This window comes from Phacochoerus africanus, chromosome 4 (genome assembly GCF_016906955.1).
Source record: "Phacochoerus africanus isolate WHEZ1 chromosome 4, ROS_Pafr_v1, whole genome shotgun sequence".
NCBI lineage: Eukaryota > Metazoa > Chordata > Mammalia > Artiodactyla > Suidae > Phacochoerus > Phacochoerus africanus.
Window position 1 is genome coordinate 3,004,050 of NC_062547.1, and position 17,643 is coordinate 3,021,692.

Below are 17,643 nucleotides of genomic sequence, written 5' to 3' on the forward strand. Positions count from 1 at the left end.
TGACCGTGGGGACAGTGTGCGCTGCAGCTCTGCTGTTGCAACCGGTGCAGGAGCATCAAGGGCCACGAGAGGTCCCGCCCCTCTCCACGTGGCTGGCTGTCCCGAGCCCCTTGGTGACCTAGCCAGTTCCACAGGCTTTTCGGCATCGGCGGTGCGGGCATGAGCAGCGATGCCCTCGTCAGAGCGTGTGTTTCCCCGAAAGCCACAGGGCCCGTGCAGGCTGCCCGGGCCAGAGCTGGGAAGGGACCCTCCTCCCGGCCCTGGGGGCCTCTCGCGGTCCGAGGCAAGGAGGCCCCGAGGGGCTCCTTGTCGGAGCCGGTGTCAGGCCTGAGGGCAGCCGGCCGGCCACAGGCGGGCCACACACCAGGAGGCCCGGGCCCTCAGAAGCTGGGCAGCAGGTCACTGGCCCAATCTGATTCCCTGGGTGCCAGGCACCGCGCTGGGCCCCGGGGTTTATCCCTGAACAAGAAAACACGCGACATCTCGCCTCCTGTGAAGCTGCAGTAGCTCGAGGGGGAGTGGATAATAAACGATAAACGCACAGACGCAAGGGCCCGCACTGCCGAGGGATGACGGCGTGCCAACAGCTCGGTGACTGGGCGGGAAAGAGGGGACCCTACTTAAGGAAGTGACATTTGAATGACCAGAAATACAAGAAGGAGCCAGCTATGCAGAAACCCCGGAGCAAAGCAGCCCAGTCCTCCATGGCCAAGAAACCGCCGGACAAGGAGGGCAGGTTGCCCTGAGTGGTGGCAGCCATCAGGGGCTTAAGCAGAGGTTTGGCAGGACCTGACTCCTGTGTCACAAGACTGACCCAGCAGCTCTGTGCTCCGGCGGGTCAGGGTGACACAGGGAGGCCCAGGAGCAGGCTGCCCCAGGGCCCAGGGAGCCTCTGCTCTGGAGACAGGAGGAGGAAGCGTGCCCCGGGGAGCCGGGAACAGCGGCTGGACTGACACATGCACCTTGACCCGAAACAAAGGAGCCTGGCCTAAGATACCCGAGGATGGTTTTTAAATCAAGAGAAATCTGTTCTTGGTCCACATTCACTGAAGTGGAAGCGGAGCTGGGGTTTGGCTTTCACACTCGCTGTTGGGAGAGTCAGAGCAGTGACTGGACGGCTGGGGGCCCCACCGGTGCCCTCCCCCAGGACCCCTGCCCTGTTTCCGGGTGCAGAGGACTGAGACCAGGGTGCGGCATCGGCCCCCTCCCCCAGGAACCCCTCCAAACCCCCTCACCCGTCTCAGAGGAGCAGGGGACTCTGGGACCAGCCTGCACCTCTCGGAGGCACCACCAGAGCTCCAGGCTCCCCAAGGCGGGGCATGGCCAGTTCTCAGGAGCCACCCTCGGGCCCCCAGCTGCCCCCACAGGTGCTGCACCTGCTGAGCGCAGCACCAGCTCTCAGCAGTATTACCCTGAGAACTTCTTCGTTTTAAAATAAATCATTTGGGGTTGTTAAAAAATCATCTCTGCCCGGCTGGTCCCAGGGCACAGACTTCAAAATGACTTGATGAGAGAAGCCGCTCGTGGCGTGCTGGCGGCCTCGGCGCCATTGCAGAGCTGTGTCGCGTCACAGCCGCAGGTGACAAGGTGCGGTCATGTCAGTGACGGGAATGGCCCGGAACGAGGTGAATGCGGGGGGGGGGGGGGGGGGATCTCCCCGCCGATGGCACTGGGCGGCCTGCAGCCCTTCACCCCTCAGGTCCGGCCCCACGGCCTCCCTCCCCACCAGCCCTTGCGCCCCGGCTCGCGGGATGAACTTCTCCCCTGGAAGCAGGCGGCTTCTCGGCCCGCTTAGGGGTGAGCGTCCCAGCAGAAAGCCTGGGTTCCTGCCGGGGGCCGGGGAACCCCCGGCGGCCCCTGCCCTCCCAGTTCTGGCCGGCCGGCCTGGCCCCGACACGTCACTTCCCACCTGGGAAACGAGCTCCCTCACGGCCATCACTGGCCTTCAGCCATCACGGACCCAGCACCCAGCGTGGGCCCGGCCAGGCAGGGGACACTCCGGGCCAGTGCGCTCGGGCCGGGGCCGATCTGTGCACACCGTGGCGCCTCCCCCTCTCCTCTCTCTCGTGCCCGTCTTTGAGCCGCTCTAAAGACAGAACAGCTTCCTCCGAGCAGTTCTGCAAGAGCAGGGCGCGTCACCAAAGCCCTCCAGGGACGAAGCACAGAGGGGCAGGCGCCCTGGAGGGGCCTGCGCTGCGGGTTCCGAGCCCACCCCCGGCTCGGGAGGGGCAGCCGACCACGCCTCGCGGCGGCGACACTGGACGGCCTCTGGCCCGCGGCCAGCTGTGGTTCAAGCGCCAAAGTGAATTTGTAAAGTCCACGAAGGAGCGACTTGAATACTCACTTCCTCCGCCCGGTGGCCTGCGCCGCCTGATAAAATACCAACGCATCTCTGAGTGCGTCAAGTCCCAACTTTTGTTTCGCTTCTCGTGTTTCCATGTGGATCTGATGTAAACGGCAGGAGAGCGAGTACTATTCCAGGAGAGGGCGTGAGCGTGTGTCTGCGTCTGCTCTAAATCAGGGCAGCCGATTCCTGTGGGTTCCGCCCGGACCTAGTGGTTGCCTAGCAGCATAACGATCTCCGCAGCCTGGAGGGCCAGGGAATCACATCGGAGGGCTTAAGGGAGACGGAGCCAAGCTCCCCGGAAGGAGCGCAGCATGGGCCGGCCCCGAGCAGGCCTCTGCTCTGCTCCTCAGATGCTCCGCTCACCCTTGCCCACAGCGGCATCCAGCGGGACTGTGGCCGGGCCTGACGCCCTGTTTCCCGGCCGCCGGCTCTCATCTCCTGGCGCGGACTCAAGCCAGGCCCGCGTCGGCGGGAGGCCTTCCCCCCACCAGGAACAACCATTTATCCTTCCCAAGCTGCCGGGACAGAGGGCGGCTCAGAAACCCTCACTGCAGTGTCAGCAACGAGCTGGGTCGGAGGGACCTCGGGCAGAGGCTCAGCTCACTCCCATGCCGCCGTGTTCTCTTTCTTCCTGGGCACCTGTCCTTAGGCTCACACTGTCCCAAGCCAAAGAGGGCAGAGTTGTGACTGTCCCACCTGCCAGAGCAAGGCCCCTTTGGACCCTGTTCTGGGCGGTTCTGTGGCCTGCCCACCCTACCTGCCTCCGAGGCCAGGAAGGCACCAGCATGGCTAGGTTCTGTGCCACTCTGCTTTCATTTCACCCACGGAAGGAAGCTTCTGTTGCTAATTGTAATTCATTTTGCAGTGTTGTCTCAACCCAGGCCATTTTGTCATTTTCATTTGCTCCCATGGCGGGTGTTAACAGAAGAGGGTCGTGCTGAACGGAAGTAAGTGGCCTGCAGAAGTCTCTTCTCTCTGGTGTGCTGCACTGTCCCTCCTCCGCCCTGCCTGCCGCCGCCAACACAGGGCTGCTTCTCCCTACGCCCACGGCTGCCTACAGGGCCCGCCTGTTCAAAAACCCAGCTAGCCCCGTGGCAAGGGCTCGGGGAGTTCCTCTCCAGGGCTCAGAGGGGCCCCCACTGTGTGCTGCCTGGGTTTAAAGCCGTTGCTCTCATGCTGGGAGCGTAACTAGCCTCTGCCTTACAAAGACCCACGACGACACGGTCAGGTCACTTCCCAGCTGCATTGCCACAGCGGGTCGACCGTCAGGGTCACGGGCACAGCACCCGCAGAGCCGCCTTCAAGGAAGGCCGTGACTCGCCTGAGCCATGTGTTCTGCTGCTGTGCTGACCCACGTCCAGAAAACCCCTCTGTTCCCTGGAGGCCCTAAGGAACACCCCAAGCCCCTCTGGGCGGACCTGCTTCACACCGACTCATGACTTCCCTTCAACCATCTTGGCTGGACTGTGGTGTCTGAGTGGTTCACGTGAGCCTGCCCCAAACAGATGTGTGGACAGCTGTGGGCCAGGCCAGAGGGGAGACAGGCCGTCCTGAGTTGGAACCAGAGCGCATCTTTTGGTCCTGCTTGAGCACTGAAATGTGCAGGTTCCTCAAGGCCTTGCTGTGTCCCCAACCCGCCTCCCTCCAGAACCTGGTCCAGGTCCTGGGGGGCCAGGGGGGTTGCTCCGTTTCTCGCCTTTGAGTAGTGAGCCTGGCAGGTGGACAAGTCTTGCCTGGGGCTGCCTGCCTTCACCTGGGATACACCCAGTACAACCCGTAAACCAAGGCCCCCAGTGAGGTGCTTCACGGGGTCTCCTCCCTGTAACCAGGCCCGCCCTGAGCCCCTGGCCCTCCAGGAAATGGCATGGGAGTGACAGTGGGTGGGTGGGTGTCTCAGCTGAGGGCATCCCCTGCCCCGGAAGTGCTTCAGGACAAGATCGAAGCTGGGGCCCGGCACCATCCCCCTTCGGCTCTGCTGCTGCTCCCCAGTGGGAGGCTGGCCCTTGATGCAGCAGTGACCACCACCAGGTGGAGGAGACCCCAAGGCTCAGTGGCACCTTGGCAGCCGACTGGAGCTCTACCCAAATGTGGATCCAGGGAGATAAACAGCGCAAAGGGACAGTCCAGGCGCAGACCAGCCCCGCCCCAGCCCCTCCCGCCCCCCCCCCAACACGCTCGCAGACACTGCAGCCGCCCGCCAGCACCCCCAGGGGCCCGGCCTCCACCTGCTCCAGCAGGGCCAGCTGCGAGGCGCCCTCCCCTGCCCCTGCCCCTGCCAGGCGGACCATGGAAAGTCTGGGTGGGGGCGGCGGGGGGCAGGCCAAGGGAGGGTCTCTCCTGGGGGCTCCTTCCCTCTGCTGGCTGAAACGGGGGCAGAGCGGTCACTTCCTCAAGTGGTTCTGGCGACAGCGACAGCAGGGGGAGCGGGAGATGAGGTGCCTCTGGCCTGCCCCGGGGTCTCCCTGGCCCCTCTCCGCCCACTGCCGGCGCACCTGCCCTCAGGCCCTGGCGTGGTCCAGGTGCCCCCCCCTCCCTGCGCCCGTCTGCTCGGTGACCAGGCTTGTGATGCTCTTCTCTGTTTCTGCCGTTGCAGAGGCCCAGAGGTCGTGAGCAGCGTCTCAGGTTCGCGGAGCACGACCGTCACCTTCACCGTGCGCCCTGGGACCTCCCAGCCCATCACCCTGCAGAGCCGGCCCCCAGACTATGAGAGCAGGACCTCAGGAACGAGACGCGCCCCCAGCCCCGTGGTCTCGCCAACAGAGCTGAGCAAAGAGATGCTGCCCGCCCCTCTGTCCGCGGCCGCCGCCTCGCCCTCTCCCACGCTCTCGGACGTCTTCGGCCTCCCCAGCCAGCCCCCCGCCGGGGACCTGTTTGGCTTGAACCCAGCGGGACGCAGCAGGTCGCCGTCCCCCTCGATACTGCAACAGCCAGTCTCCAATAAGCCTTTCACAACTAAGCCCGTCCACCTGTGGACCAAGCCAGACGTGGCGGACTGGCTGGAAAGCCTCAACCTGGGAGAGCACAAAGAGGCCTTCATGGACAACGAGATCGACGGCAGCCACCTGCCCAACCTTCAGAAGGAGGACCTCATCGACCTGGGCGTGACGCGAGTCGGGCACAGGATGAACATAGAAAGGGCTCTGAAGCAGCTGCTGGACAGATAAGGGTGGCTGCCCTTCACGTCCCAGACTTCTTGTTATAAATAGAGATGGGCTTACGCTGAAAGGTCCGGAGGGCGCGCACCAACCCCAGCCCGCGGGCTTGTCTCCGGTCCCAGAGGAACGCGGTGTGTCCCTGACGTGGCTGCGCCAAGGCCCTGGCCCCCGGCTCCCTGTGGGGGGGGCCCCTCTGGGGCTGTTGCTGCGGGGGGGGGGGGGCTGTTGGATCAGGAAGGAGCCGCGCGGCCGGCCTCCCCGAGGTCCCGTGGCTGCAGCGAGGGGCCCTCACCCCGCCGGCAGACACCACTGCGCCCTCCACACCTCCCTCGGCCCCTCTGCGGGCCGGCAGCCCTCGCACCCGGGCCTCTCGAGGGCACGCAGCGCTCGCGGGCTCTCTTTCCCGTACTTGGCTCGTGGCTAGATGCCTGCAGACGTGTGTGCGTGTGTACGCGGCGCCCCTTCGGAAAGGCAGACAGACTTTCTTCCTCGGACCCTCCGCCCCTCGGCCTCCCACGGTCCCCTGGCCACGAGGTTCTTGGCAGTTGGGGGGTGTCCTGAATGGGATCGTGCCCAGCTTGGCTTGGCTTTCTTTCTTTCTGCAAATCTATTAGCATAACTCCAAAGTGGCCGCACAGATGCCACATGGAGTGAGTCGAAGCACAAAGTCACGCTTCCCAGGGGAGGGAGAGCTGGCCCGGCGCTCAAGGGGCAGAGCGGCCGTCTGCCGGGAGCCTCCGTCCAGGACGGAGAGGAGGGGTTCCCTGCCGTGCGGAATTTCCTCGCACAACGTGTGTTAAATTCTGCAACCATCAGAGCAGGCAGGCACCCACTTTGGCATGCAGGACGAGACACGAGGTGGGCATGTGCCACCAGGTGGGACAGGACCCGCTCTCTCTGGTGGGAGCTGGGGGAGCGGGGGGGGGGGGGTCTCAGCTCTGAGCCCAGCCAAGGGGAAGCAGCTGTGCCAAGAAAGCCCTTTTGTCCTCGGAGGCCAGGGGAGCCGGGACCGAGGGCTTCTTCCCTCCCCCTCTGAGTGTCAGGAATCCCACCAGCTTGTCTTAACAGCACAGGGCTTGCGGGGAACCCGGTGGGTGCAGGTAGACAGGTCCCAGGGTCAAGCACAGGAGGTGGGCTGTGGGGCCAGGGTGTGACACAGATGAACCACGACAGGAAAGGGCAGGGGGACCCGGGACTGCCAGGCTCGCCTCTCCGGTGGCGGCGGCGGCGAGGCTCCCTTGGGCCTCTGCCCCGCTCTCTCCCCCGGAGCCCCCTCCCCTGTAACAATACCTCTAGTTCCCCAGGGAGGTGGACGACTGCGTGCAGAACAGCCAGCCAGGCAGGCACAGGCGTGTGGAAGAGACACAAACGTCAGGTTTTTGGCTTTTATTATGATTTCAGAACTAGCCTAGCCCATCTCTAATTATAAAAACGTGATTTTTTTTTTCCTTTTCTTTATGCTCAAAATCAAGTGTCTGATTAGGTCTGGAACAGCTCTAGAATGAACGCATAAAATTTAGCAATTGAAAATCTTTCTTTACTGCAAGTTTAAATAGTTGTACAGATAGTTTATAAGCACAATATTTTAAGAAAAAAAAAGTGGCTGGTCTACTAGGCAGCCTTTGTGCCACTTCAGTGCTAGAAAGTTAAAGAAAAAAAAAACTTTTGTGATTTAATGATACTATTTCTGTGGAATAATTATGAAAGTATGACCTTTTTAAATCAAACTTATTTGGATGCATCGGAACCAGCAGAGCTGTGTTATATTTTCTATCTTTGCTAGAACTTCGTCATTGAAGGACAATTATTTCTTCAAAAGTGGTTGTAACTCACAATGCAGCAGTTTCTCCAAACACACACGCACACGCCACATGGTTTTTCCAGCCCCTCAACTGGAAACGGCGTTTTGGACCCTGTGTTCCAAAACCCTCCGCAGGTCAATCTTTCCATTTGAACAGTCCGTTCCAACTTGAAATCAGTTGAATACTAAGGCACTTTACTTCCTCACGTACTTTCAATTTTTCCATCACGAGCTGAACAAGCATCACCCTAGAGGAATTTCTAGCCAGGATACTGCAGGGCAGCCTGCTGAGCAGCCCAGTATTTCCGAAAAGTTAAAACTGGTCGTGTGGCCACTATCCGTCTTCCATTTGGTGATTTTTGCCAAATCCAGTGAGTCCTCCACTTGGCCGCGGTTTTTTTCTCCCCTGCCTACTGTTAGGGTTACCCCTCTGCCAGGGGCCAGGCAGAAGGCTAGACAGAACGAGAGGAAAGGAAGCGTGGGGAGCCTGGCACCAACGGCAACTTAGGGGCGTCAGGGTCCCTGAACGCTGGTAGTCAGAAGGCGAGAGCTGGCCCTTCTTCCCTTTCTTAAATAGAGACTTCGAGTCCTGTGCACCTGACCCAGGCGAGAGAGCTGGTGGCACCGTTTATTTTCTGTCTTACTACAGAAGTCACAGGACCTCCCAGAACCTGCACTGACGCGAGCATAAACACGTTGCCAAGACGCCTCAGGCTCTAGCTCTAGTCGACGGTTTTGCCACAGAAAGCAATAGTTCCTCTTTGAAATTGCCGCCCACTGCCCCTCCCCCCCAGCCCCTTGGGACGGGTCAGGACCAGGCCCCACCTACTCCACACCCCTCTTCACCCCTGAAACCGATGTTCAACTGCTCACATAAAGATTCTGTTAGTACTCTCCCAGGTTTTAAGAAGATCACCTTTTGTTATATGCTGTGGTTTAAATAAACTGCATTTACATGCCTACTTTCTGTAACATTGTGTATACAAAGCGAAAACTGCTCCGGATATCAACTATGAACACCTGCCGAGACACGACACCTTCTCCAGGGCGTCGGGGCGCATTTTAGGTTCATCCGTACAATACAAAAATGCCTCCGTGTGACTGTTGATTTGCTGAACTTCACAAAGTGAATTGTCTGTGGTACTTTAGTTAATAAAATGGTGATTTTTTTCTGAGTTACTGAACAAGCAGGCATTACCCAGGGTGATCTGGCAAATGACCTTTTGTGTGTGTGGGCCACAAATACTGATTTTTTTTTCCCATGAACAAATTTTCTGTTTTTTTCGAAACTAATATGTCTTCACACTATAGTTTGTGTAACACTGTTCACATTATGTTTCTGTTACTTTTGTGCTTTTATTCTTTTCAGACCTTATTAAAAACAAACAAACAAACAAAACGAGCTCCTGTAATTGCACTTTCTCCCAATCCTTAAATCTCTTGTATGGCAACCAAAATTACTATTAAAAAAATAAATATACGATTGCACTAAGGTTGTGGTTCTGATTGCAAACAGTGAAAACTGTCTGAGTGAGACAGAGCTGCAAGCTTACAACCGAGTGTAGGTTAGCCGAACATCGCAGCCACCGGACCGCTGTGAAACCCACCAGGCCCCGTCCTCCCTGGAAGAGGCAAAGTGCTCCTTGCCGAGAGCGGACCTGCCCTGCTTCCACCGACGTCCCCTCCGTGCGCAGATGGAACCGTGTGTCACGTCAGAGCCCTGTGAACCCTCACCGCGGACGCCGGCGGACCCTGCGGGGCGAGGGGAGCCGAGGCCTGGGCCCCCCTCCCCCGCCCGGGATGGAAGCGGAGGCGCCGAGGGGAACGAGCCAGCCTCCGGCCCCCAGCCCCCTCCTCAGGGCAGAGGCTCCCCGCTGCCACGGCGGCGGCTGCCGTCCCGCCCGCCCGCCCGCCGTCGGCCCGCAGCGCCGCGGACCCCGAGCAGGGGAGCTGGGCCTGGGCCGCGAAGAAAAACGGAGCCAGGACGGCGCGGGCCCTCCCTCCCTCCCGCTGCCGGAAGCGTGTCTGAAACTTAAACGATGGACCTCGCCGCCGGCCTCCGTTCCTCCGCGGCTCCGCCCGTGCGGGCGCATCTTCCGTCTGGGCGGCAGCCGCTCAGGGGCTCGGCCGGGACCAGCCCCGCCCGCCTCTTCTGCAGCGGGGTACCCCCCCCCTTCGGGCCTCCCGCCTCCGCCGCCCGTGGTTCCTCCCAGACCTTAAGCACCCCCATCCTCCCTGTCTTGTGGTTCCTTCCAGACCGCCGCCGCCGCCGCCTCCAGAGAAATGCATCCGTCTGGTTAAGACATGGACAGGGGAAGGCTTTCTCCTGTTTGTACCCGGAGGCATTTCAGCAGCCAGTGAACTGGCCGGTCCCGCGGGGTTTGCAGACGTCCAATGCCAAGCGGGTCAACATGCAAGTGGCTGGGGCAGCCCAGCAGCTGCATGCTTTGTGGGGAGTCGGGGACTTTCCAGACTTGTTTCTCAGACTTCAGCAGATCGGATCCCTTCCGTGTCGAACCCATGCTGTATCCGTGATCTCGTTTGCTGTTCCTGGGACCTGGTTCTGCCTTTCACAGTCTTTACCGTGTTTTTTATGTTTAAAATTACAACAATCATCGTGCACTGCTTCTACTCTGGAACTCTTTGTTTATAGCAATTCTGAAACTTTCATATGAGCCTTCAAATAAATACAGAAACAAGACAAAAAAGAAAAAATGAAGTGTGTGCCTTGGGTGTTTTGAACCTGATCTGCATAAAACCATACTGTATTCAAATGCTGTATATTTAACGAAAGGGTAACTCTACCTTCAATGTATTAATGTAGCTGATAAAATAGTTATAGTGCCTTGGTTTCTGATCTGAGAAGCCCCTATCAATGCACAACGAAAAGTGAAAAAATGACTCGAGAAATGAAATGTTGAGAAGACCTAGACCTGATTCTGGAGCCTTTCTCATCGCAAGACTGTGGACTTTACACAGTCATTTAAGTTAAAAAATAAAAAGAGAATTGAAATAAGATTGTGTTATCACTTAATTTTCCATTAAAAGTGCTCTCTGCTACCCCACTCCCAGTATTTTCATTTAGTTAAAACACAGAACAAGTTTGAGAATTTCCAAGGAAAAGGCATGACATTCCGACCAGGAGCCGGGGGCTCTGAGGCCTCTTTTCCCGAGTGCTGTGTCGCCTCCCAGTGGTCCTTCCTGGTAGTGCTTCTCCAAGTCAGCCGTTGTGATCCATCACCTACCCCCACCCTGCCTGTCCTCTAGCAATCCGGGCCATTCATCACCACAGAACTACCAACACCTTTCCAAGCTGCAGGCGCAGCAACAGTCTGGGTGGCTCTTGCAAGAAGGACGAGGTTGAGAAGAACATGAGTCCAACTGTCATCTCCGCGCTGTCCTCTCCCTCCCGCCCCCAGCAGCCTGTCATCTTGGAAGATGGGTCTGGGGTGTATGAAGTGTGTTAGGAGCTGCCCCTCAGCCTGGGACTGGATTAATCCCAGCCACTGCGAAAGTCTGCTGGGCAGCTCGGCCAGGTGGGAGCAGCAGCCGCCCCACCTTCTGGGGGCCCCTGGGCAGACACCCTAGGCTTGTCTGCTAAGTGAGCCAGTGCCTGCTTGCTTCCCAGGGCCATCAGCAGTGCTGCTCTTTGGGGCCAAAGCCAATCAGATACCCAGACTCTTCATTTCAAGCAACAAATGGAGCCAATATCTGAGAACCTGAACTGGGGGCGGGGGGGGGGGGGGGCTGCGGAGAGATGGCTGGGCCCTTGGGGGCCCCAGTCCACATGCTGCTGCCTCTGCTGGAAATACGTGTGTCCGAGAGTTGCAGGGGGTGAGCCAGGGCCCTGAGCACAGCCGCCGGGCAGCCAAGCCTGGGCCCCATGTGAGATGGGGACCGGATCAGCAGGTGAACAGATGGTGACGGCTCACCTGCAGCTGGCGGCCTGCACACCTGAGGCTCCTGCGCCTCGAGCCACCCTGAGTCCATGCAAAGATGTAGGGGGAATGCGCTGGGCTCTTGAAACCCCAGAACCCAGAGAGCAGGAGGACCCAGCCCTCACCGCCCCAGGGGAGTGACCACAGCATGAGGCGGAAGTCATCCCTCCCGGGGATGGTCCCGGGAGGTAGCACAGGCTGGGCAGAACCGTAACCCCTCCCCACAGCAGGCTCCGTGCTGGCCCGGCACACCCACGAGGCACCTGGGGCGCTGTGAGGCGGGAACGAATAACCCCGTTCTCCCGGTGAGGAGACGCAGTCTGGCCAAGGCCCACAGGAAGGGCAGAGCCTGGACGTGCAGGGAGCTTCCGCAGCTACGTCTGCGGGTAGCAAAGAACCTGAGAAGTGCTGCTGGCGTCAGGCCCACCACTGATGACAGGGACACCTCGCTCTGCTCCCTCCAAAGTCATCGGCACAGAGCAGGGGCCCAGGCGGCTGGGCGAGGAGGGGGCTGCCCCCACTGAGGCCCCTCAGGGTTGTGCAAAGGGGAGGCTGACTTCAGAGGTAACCTGGTTACCTCACTTCCCTCGACTAGAGTCAGGGGTCCTGGACCCCAGGGTTCCGGGTTTTCACCAGCAGACGTGAGGTCTGTAGAGGACCCACGGCTCCGAGATGCATGACGTGTGCCTTCAGCTTTAACGCCCAACGCCCCCCCCCCCGGGGTAAGTAGCGCCAAGCTGATCATCTCTCTTACTGGCGGAGGAGACGGAGGCTCAGAGAAACCAGGCACCACCTCCCCCAGTGTCCGTGGCTGAACAGCCACCCTGCAGGCTGAGTCCACCCCAGGCCTGGAGCTGCCCCGGTCCGTCCAGTGCAATCCTCGTGGCCCAGCCCAGCCGAGCCCATTTCTGTTGCTCACAGCTGCAGGTTCCGGCTGATACAGCACCTGACCCGACGCCTCGCATCTCACCCACACCAGGAGCCTCCCTCTGCAGTTCCAACTGGGGCAGCCCACCCCCCTTCCCGACTCCCCGCTGTGGCAGAGACAAAGGCGGACTGAGGGCAAGATAAGGAGGCACAGAGTCTGACAATGAGCCTAAGAGGCCCACACGGCTTCAAAGCTCCCCGTCAGGCCAAAGTATGGAGCAGCAGCCTCCTCCCCTGGCCCTGGAGCCTGCCAGCTGGGCACGCTAAAAATAAAGCCTCCTTTTCCAAGCCGGAGTTTATAAATGTGACTACAAAGGCCCTGATGAAGACATCAAGGCTCCAGGGCAAACCGCATGGCCTGAAACCTTTAGCACCCCACGGGCTCGTCAGGAAAGCCCGGCTCTGCCCCTCCCACACAGACACCAACAACCAGCTTTTTCTGGCAGCAGCCAGGAGAACGAAGCGGGGAGCACGGCGGCCCTTACGGCGGCAGGAGAGAGATCACGAAGAGAAAAGCCTGGACACGTCACCAAGTACAGGCCACAGTGTGTCCCCAGCCACAGCACAGAGACGGCGTGGACCCCAGCTCTGCCATCAGGCCCCACGCCCACCTCGTCCTGAGTCATCTGACCCCCCGCCGACCTCTCCTCGCTCTTCCTCCTTTGCTTTAGCCATGTTCCCACCTCGGGGACTCCTCTGGGCCCGCTGAACCCAGAATGTTCTTCCCTGATCTTCGCAGGGCCTGGACCACCAAGTTTAGGGTAGAATCACCCCAATCACACGCTCATCTCTCTCCGTTTTCTTTTTTCATGGTTTTGTTGTTTTTGGCTTTTTAGGGCCGCAGGTGCTGCACATGGAAGTTCCTCGACTAGGGGTCAAATCAGAGCTACACCTGCCAGCCACAGCCACGCTAGATCCTTAACCCATGGAGCGAGGCCCAGGGATCGAAGCCGGGTCCTCATGGATACTAGTCGGGTTGGTTACTGCTGAGCCATGACGGGAACGCTGTTCATGGCACTTAGTGCTACCTCCGATTGGCTTACTAATTTGCTTACCGACCATCTGCCACCACCGCCCCCACCCTATCCCCCCACACTGGTGGAAGACAAGCCCTGTGAAGACGAGAGCTCTGCCTACCTCAGGCACTGCTGTTCCCCTGGCCCGGGCAATGTCTGCACAGGCAGCTGCTGCTCCTTCCAGAGGCCCCTGGTTGGCCCTCGAGCCTCAGTCCCACTGCAGCTCCAGAAGCTTCCATCTGATCCTCCGAGACCTGGTAAGGACAGAGGCCTCCCTAGTGCCTCCAGGGACTTCTCCGGAGAACGGCCTGCCCCTGTACTGACCGTTCCTGTCCCCTGGCCCGGAAAATTACTGGGAATTCTCCCCTTGGCCCAGCCATTTATCTGCTCCTCTGGGTCTAACATGCCACCCCCTCCCACCACCCCCATGAAACAGCACCTTCTCTGTCCAGAGCTATAGGCCTCTCCGGTCCTGCCCCAGGAGAGGCTGACAGAGCAGAAATCAGAGCCATGCCCAGGGGGAGGATGTGGGCCACTAGGTGGGGAGAGGAGCATTTCTCAAATCCCTCACCGGCAGCGAGGCTAGCTACGCTGGGCAGATGCCTGGGCTCAATAGCCTCGGGGCCTCTCCCTTGCCTGCCAGGCCTGCCATTCGGATGCAACGCACCAGGGATGGACACCTCCCCCGGGCTGGGCCGCTCCAGTAAGCGGAAAGCGCCAGCACCACGGAGAGGTGTTGCTGGGAGGACGGAGCCGTCCAGGCTGGGTGCGCAAAGACCCCCAGAAACAGGTGTCTGGGATGACTTACCTCCACTCCCGGCTTCCCTTCTGCCCTCCGCTCCCGAGAGCCGCTCCACGGACCACAAGAACGCCCGCGGGGGCTGAGGCCGCCAGCCTTTCCTGCCAGGCTCTGGGTGGAAAAGTGACGGAAAACGGGGCTCACAGAGGTCACAAGGACCCGCCGGGCGTCGAGGGGCCTCGCGCGCCATCTTGGTTGCGGCCCCCGTCCCTGCTCGCCCCGGGCACAGCCGGCGAAGGAAGCGCCTCCAGGCCGGGACGCCTGCACCAGTGCGCCCACAGGCCCCAGGGCCTGCCTGCCCCAGGGCCCCAGAGGACCCAGCAGAACCGGGCCCCGGCCTCGCGGCCGTGCGCTCCCGCCGGGAGCAGGCTCTGGAACAGGGCGCGGAGGATGCTGGTCCCGTTGGCCACGTGCCCCTTGTGAGCCAATGAAGACTGGCAAAGGGACCACAGGCCACGTGCCCCACGTGGACCAATGAAGACAAAGGGACCGATGGTCACGTGCCCTATGTGAGCCCATTGCTGGCCACGTGCCCCATGGGGACCAATCACAACTGGCAAAGGAGCGGGGCTCCACCTTTAGCCCAACTGAAGTAGGCAGGGCAGCTTCTGACCAATCCGCGAGCCAGGAGGCGGGCGGTGGACTAGGCGACCCCGCCCACCGGGAACTGCGGCTTGAAGGGGGCGGAGTTGCAGGTGTTCCGGGGGAGGGAGGGTGGCGAGTGAGAAGCCGTGGGAGCTGCGGGGGCCAAGAGCGCCACCCGGCTTCCCTTTCCAAGCGAGGCCCCTGTGCGCCCCAACCTGCCCCCACGTCCACGTCTAGCTGTCGGCCGGGAAGGCGCCTCTGTCGTGGGGCCCAGGGAGCCAGGCACAAGCCCCGCTTTTCTATGGGAGCACATTAGGTCATTGTCCCAGTAGCTTTGTTGTTTTGCGTCTCAAGGCCTCGCAACCACGGCGGCACACGCACACGGAGAAACAGAATTACCGCTGTCCTGCCGCCATACAGTTTTAGCATCAGGCAGACGTCACCTTCCTCCCTCACACCCCTTACCTGCTTTCCAGCCATGATGCATGATTTCACCTTCCTCCACCCCCAGCCTTCACAGTGTCCCCTCCTCTTCATAGTGATGGTGGCCCGGTATCCCACTGGGCAGGTACACTGTAATTTCTCTGACAACCTCTTTTAGTTGGACTCTAAAGGTAATTTCCACTTTTCTCCATTGCAGCATCATCTTATATCCCGATCTCTTGAGGCGTGGGCTCAGGATCACTGCCACACATGCCTCAGCCCCCGGGGACACAAGCTGGGCAGGTTCTGTGCAGACCGGTGGGGCAGATATAAGTGAGCCCTGTGAGAAAGAGTTTGGGGTCCAGGCTCAAGAAACTCATGCACGGCGGGTTGTTAGCGTCACAACTAGGGCAGCTCCACACAGCTGGGGACACCTTTACTCTTATCCCTGGAAGCAGATCAATTTAAGTAATCCTTGTGTCGGGTGAGACCATGTTTGGCTGCCAGTAATAGAAACCCTGTTTGAAAGCGGCTTCAGCAAAGAGTGTGTTATTCTTTCCACATGACACAAAAATGTAAGCTCCAGGAGGGCAGGGATTCTGTCTTGTTCATTACCCCCCACCCAGAACAGAAAGTTCTCAGGTAGGAATGTTGGAGGAGTGCATAAATGACAGGGCGCTAGATGGGTGCGTAACAGAGCAGGAGCCTAGGGAGCCTTCCCAGAATGGGACCCCACCACCACCAGGTCCTCTGCCTGCCTTTTGTCTGTAGAAAAACTTTAGTCAAAGAATGAACGTAATCAGAGAAGTGAGGAAATGTTGAAGCAAAGAAAAGCAATCCAACCAGACAAAATAATCGTAATTTAACCATTAAACAAAGCCCAAGTTCCTCCTCAAGGGCTAGAGATGATATTTTAAGCCATGTCCTTAGAGATGTGTTGCAGATACTGAAACCCCACCAGGTGGAAGAAGTTAACTGCAGGCTACCCACCAGCAGGTAGACCCTAGGCTGTTGGAACCAGAGGGGTGATGATGCTCACGCCCAGTGACCTCACCACCAACCAATCAGAAGAATGTCCGTGAGCCGATCATACACCCCCAACCCCTCCCCCCACCCTGTCTTTAAAACCCTTTCCCTGAAAGCCTTCTCGGAGTTCCAGCCTTTTAAGCACCAGCTGCCTGGACTCCTCGCTTGGTGCCTGCAATAAACCCTGCAATTTCCTTCCCCATAACTGGGGTCAGTAGCTTGGCTTTACTGCTCCAGGGCAAACAAACCCAAGTTTGGTTTGGTAGCAGGTGGTCCCTGGCTTTGGTCTGACAGCTCAGCAATGTCAAGGCTGAGACTCTCTCAGCCCTTACCTCAAACTTCTCAGCCTCACAGCAACAAAAGGCTGCTGCTGCTCCACACATCACACTCTTCCAAGGCAGGAAGAAGAGGAGACTGTGACAGCTGCATCTATCCCCCTTGAACAGGGAAGCCAGTGCTTCCCCAGGAGTGTCTGCCAACATGCCAGCAGCCACAACAGTCCTATAGGGAAGGCCAGGGAAGAGAGCACTTAGCTTGGCACGGTTCTGCTAGGAACAAAAATGGGGCTGCATGAAAAAAACAGAAGATGAGCGGAGAGTGGGCAAGTGACAGATGCTGTGACAAGAGTGACTGGGGAGAGTGTCCTCACTAAGCATTCTTCTTCAATCTAGTCAACCTACAACATTATACTCGTGCCAAGTGTACAACATAATGATTCAATATTTTTATGGATTATACTCCATAAAAAGCTGCTATAAAATATTGGCTATATCCCCTGTGCCGCACATAACATCCTTGGAATTGATTTTATACCTAGTACTTTGGGCCTCTTAACCCCCTTCACTTAGCTTGCCCCTCCCCCTCCCCCTCACTAGGTGGGGCTGCGTGAAAAGACAGAAGATGACTGGAGAGTGGCTGGGTCAGCGACAGATGTTGTCACAAGAGTGACTGGGTAGTGTCCTCCCTAAGCCTTTTTTTTAAAGTATGAAGTCCCTTCACCATGCTGTACAAGCCATCACCACTACCTAGTTCCACTGCCCCAGACCGAAACCTTGACCCTGGTTAGCAGTCACGCTGCATTCCTCCCACTGTCCTCAGCCCCCAGAAACCACGAATCTACGGTCTGTCTCTGCAGATTTGCCATATGAATGTAATCGTACACGAGGCAGCCTTTTGTGCCTGGCTTTTTTCCACTTAACATAACGCTTTCTTTTCTTTTTTTGTTAGGGTCACACCCACCGCATATGGAGGTTCCGGGGCTAGAGTTTGAATCGGAGCTGTAGCCACCAGCCTACACCGCAGCCACAGCAACACTGGATCAGAGCCGTGTCTTCAACCTACACCACAGCTCACGGCAATGCCAGAGCCTTAACCCACTGGGCGAGGCCAGGGATCGAACCCACGGCCTCATGGGTGCTCGTTGGGCTTGTTAACCACTGAGCCACGATGGGAACTCCGCATATTTTCAAGGTTCGTATCTGGGGTAGCCTGTGTCACTGCAGCTCCCTCTATGGCTGAGTAAGATTCCGTTAACTGGATGGGCCGCATCTTGTTTATTCATCTGGATACGAATGATGGACGCTTGGGTTATGTCCACCTTCTGGCTGTTGTGAATAGTGCTGCTGT

General features: G+C 58.8%; 1 protein-coding gene across 7 annotated transcripts in view; it reads left to right on the forward strand.

The window, feature by feature from the left end:
* SHANK2 (SH3 and multiple ankyrin repeat domains 2) overlaps window positions 1-9,187 on the forward strand; it is a 517,908-nt gene extending 508,721 nt beyond the window's left edge. For 6 of the 7 annotated variants that reach the window (XM_047775007.1, XM_047775005.1, XM_047775011.1 and 3 more), the window contains one exon: window positions 4,941-9,187. In XM_047775007.1, coding sequence (XP_047630963.1) covers window positions 4,941-5,511 — 571 coding nt within the window. In that variant the 3' untranslated portion in view covers window positions 5,512-9,187. Of the gene's footprint in view, window positions 1-3,212; window positions 3,295-4,940 lie in introns of all 7 variants that reach the window. The other variant, XM_047775012.1, reaches the window with a different exon arrangement.
* The last annotated feature ends 8,456 nt before the right edge of the window (window positions 9,188-17,643 follow it).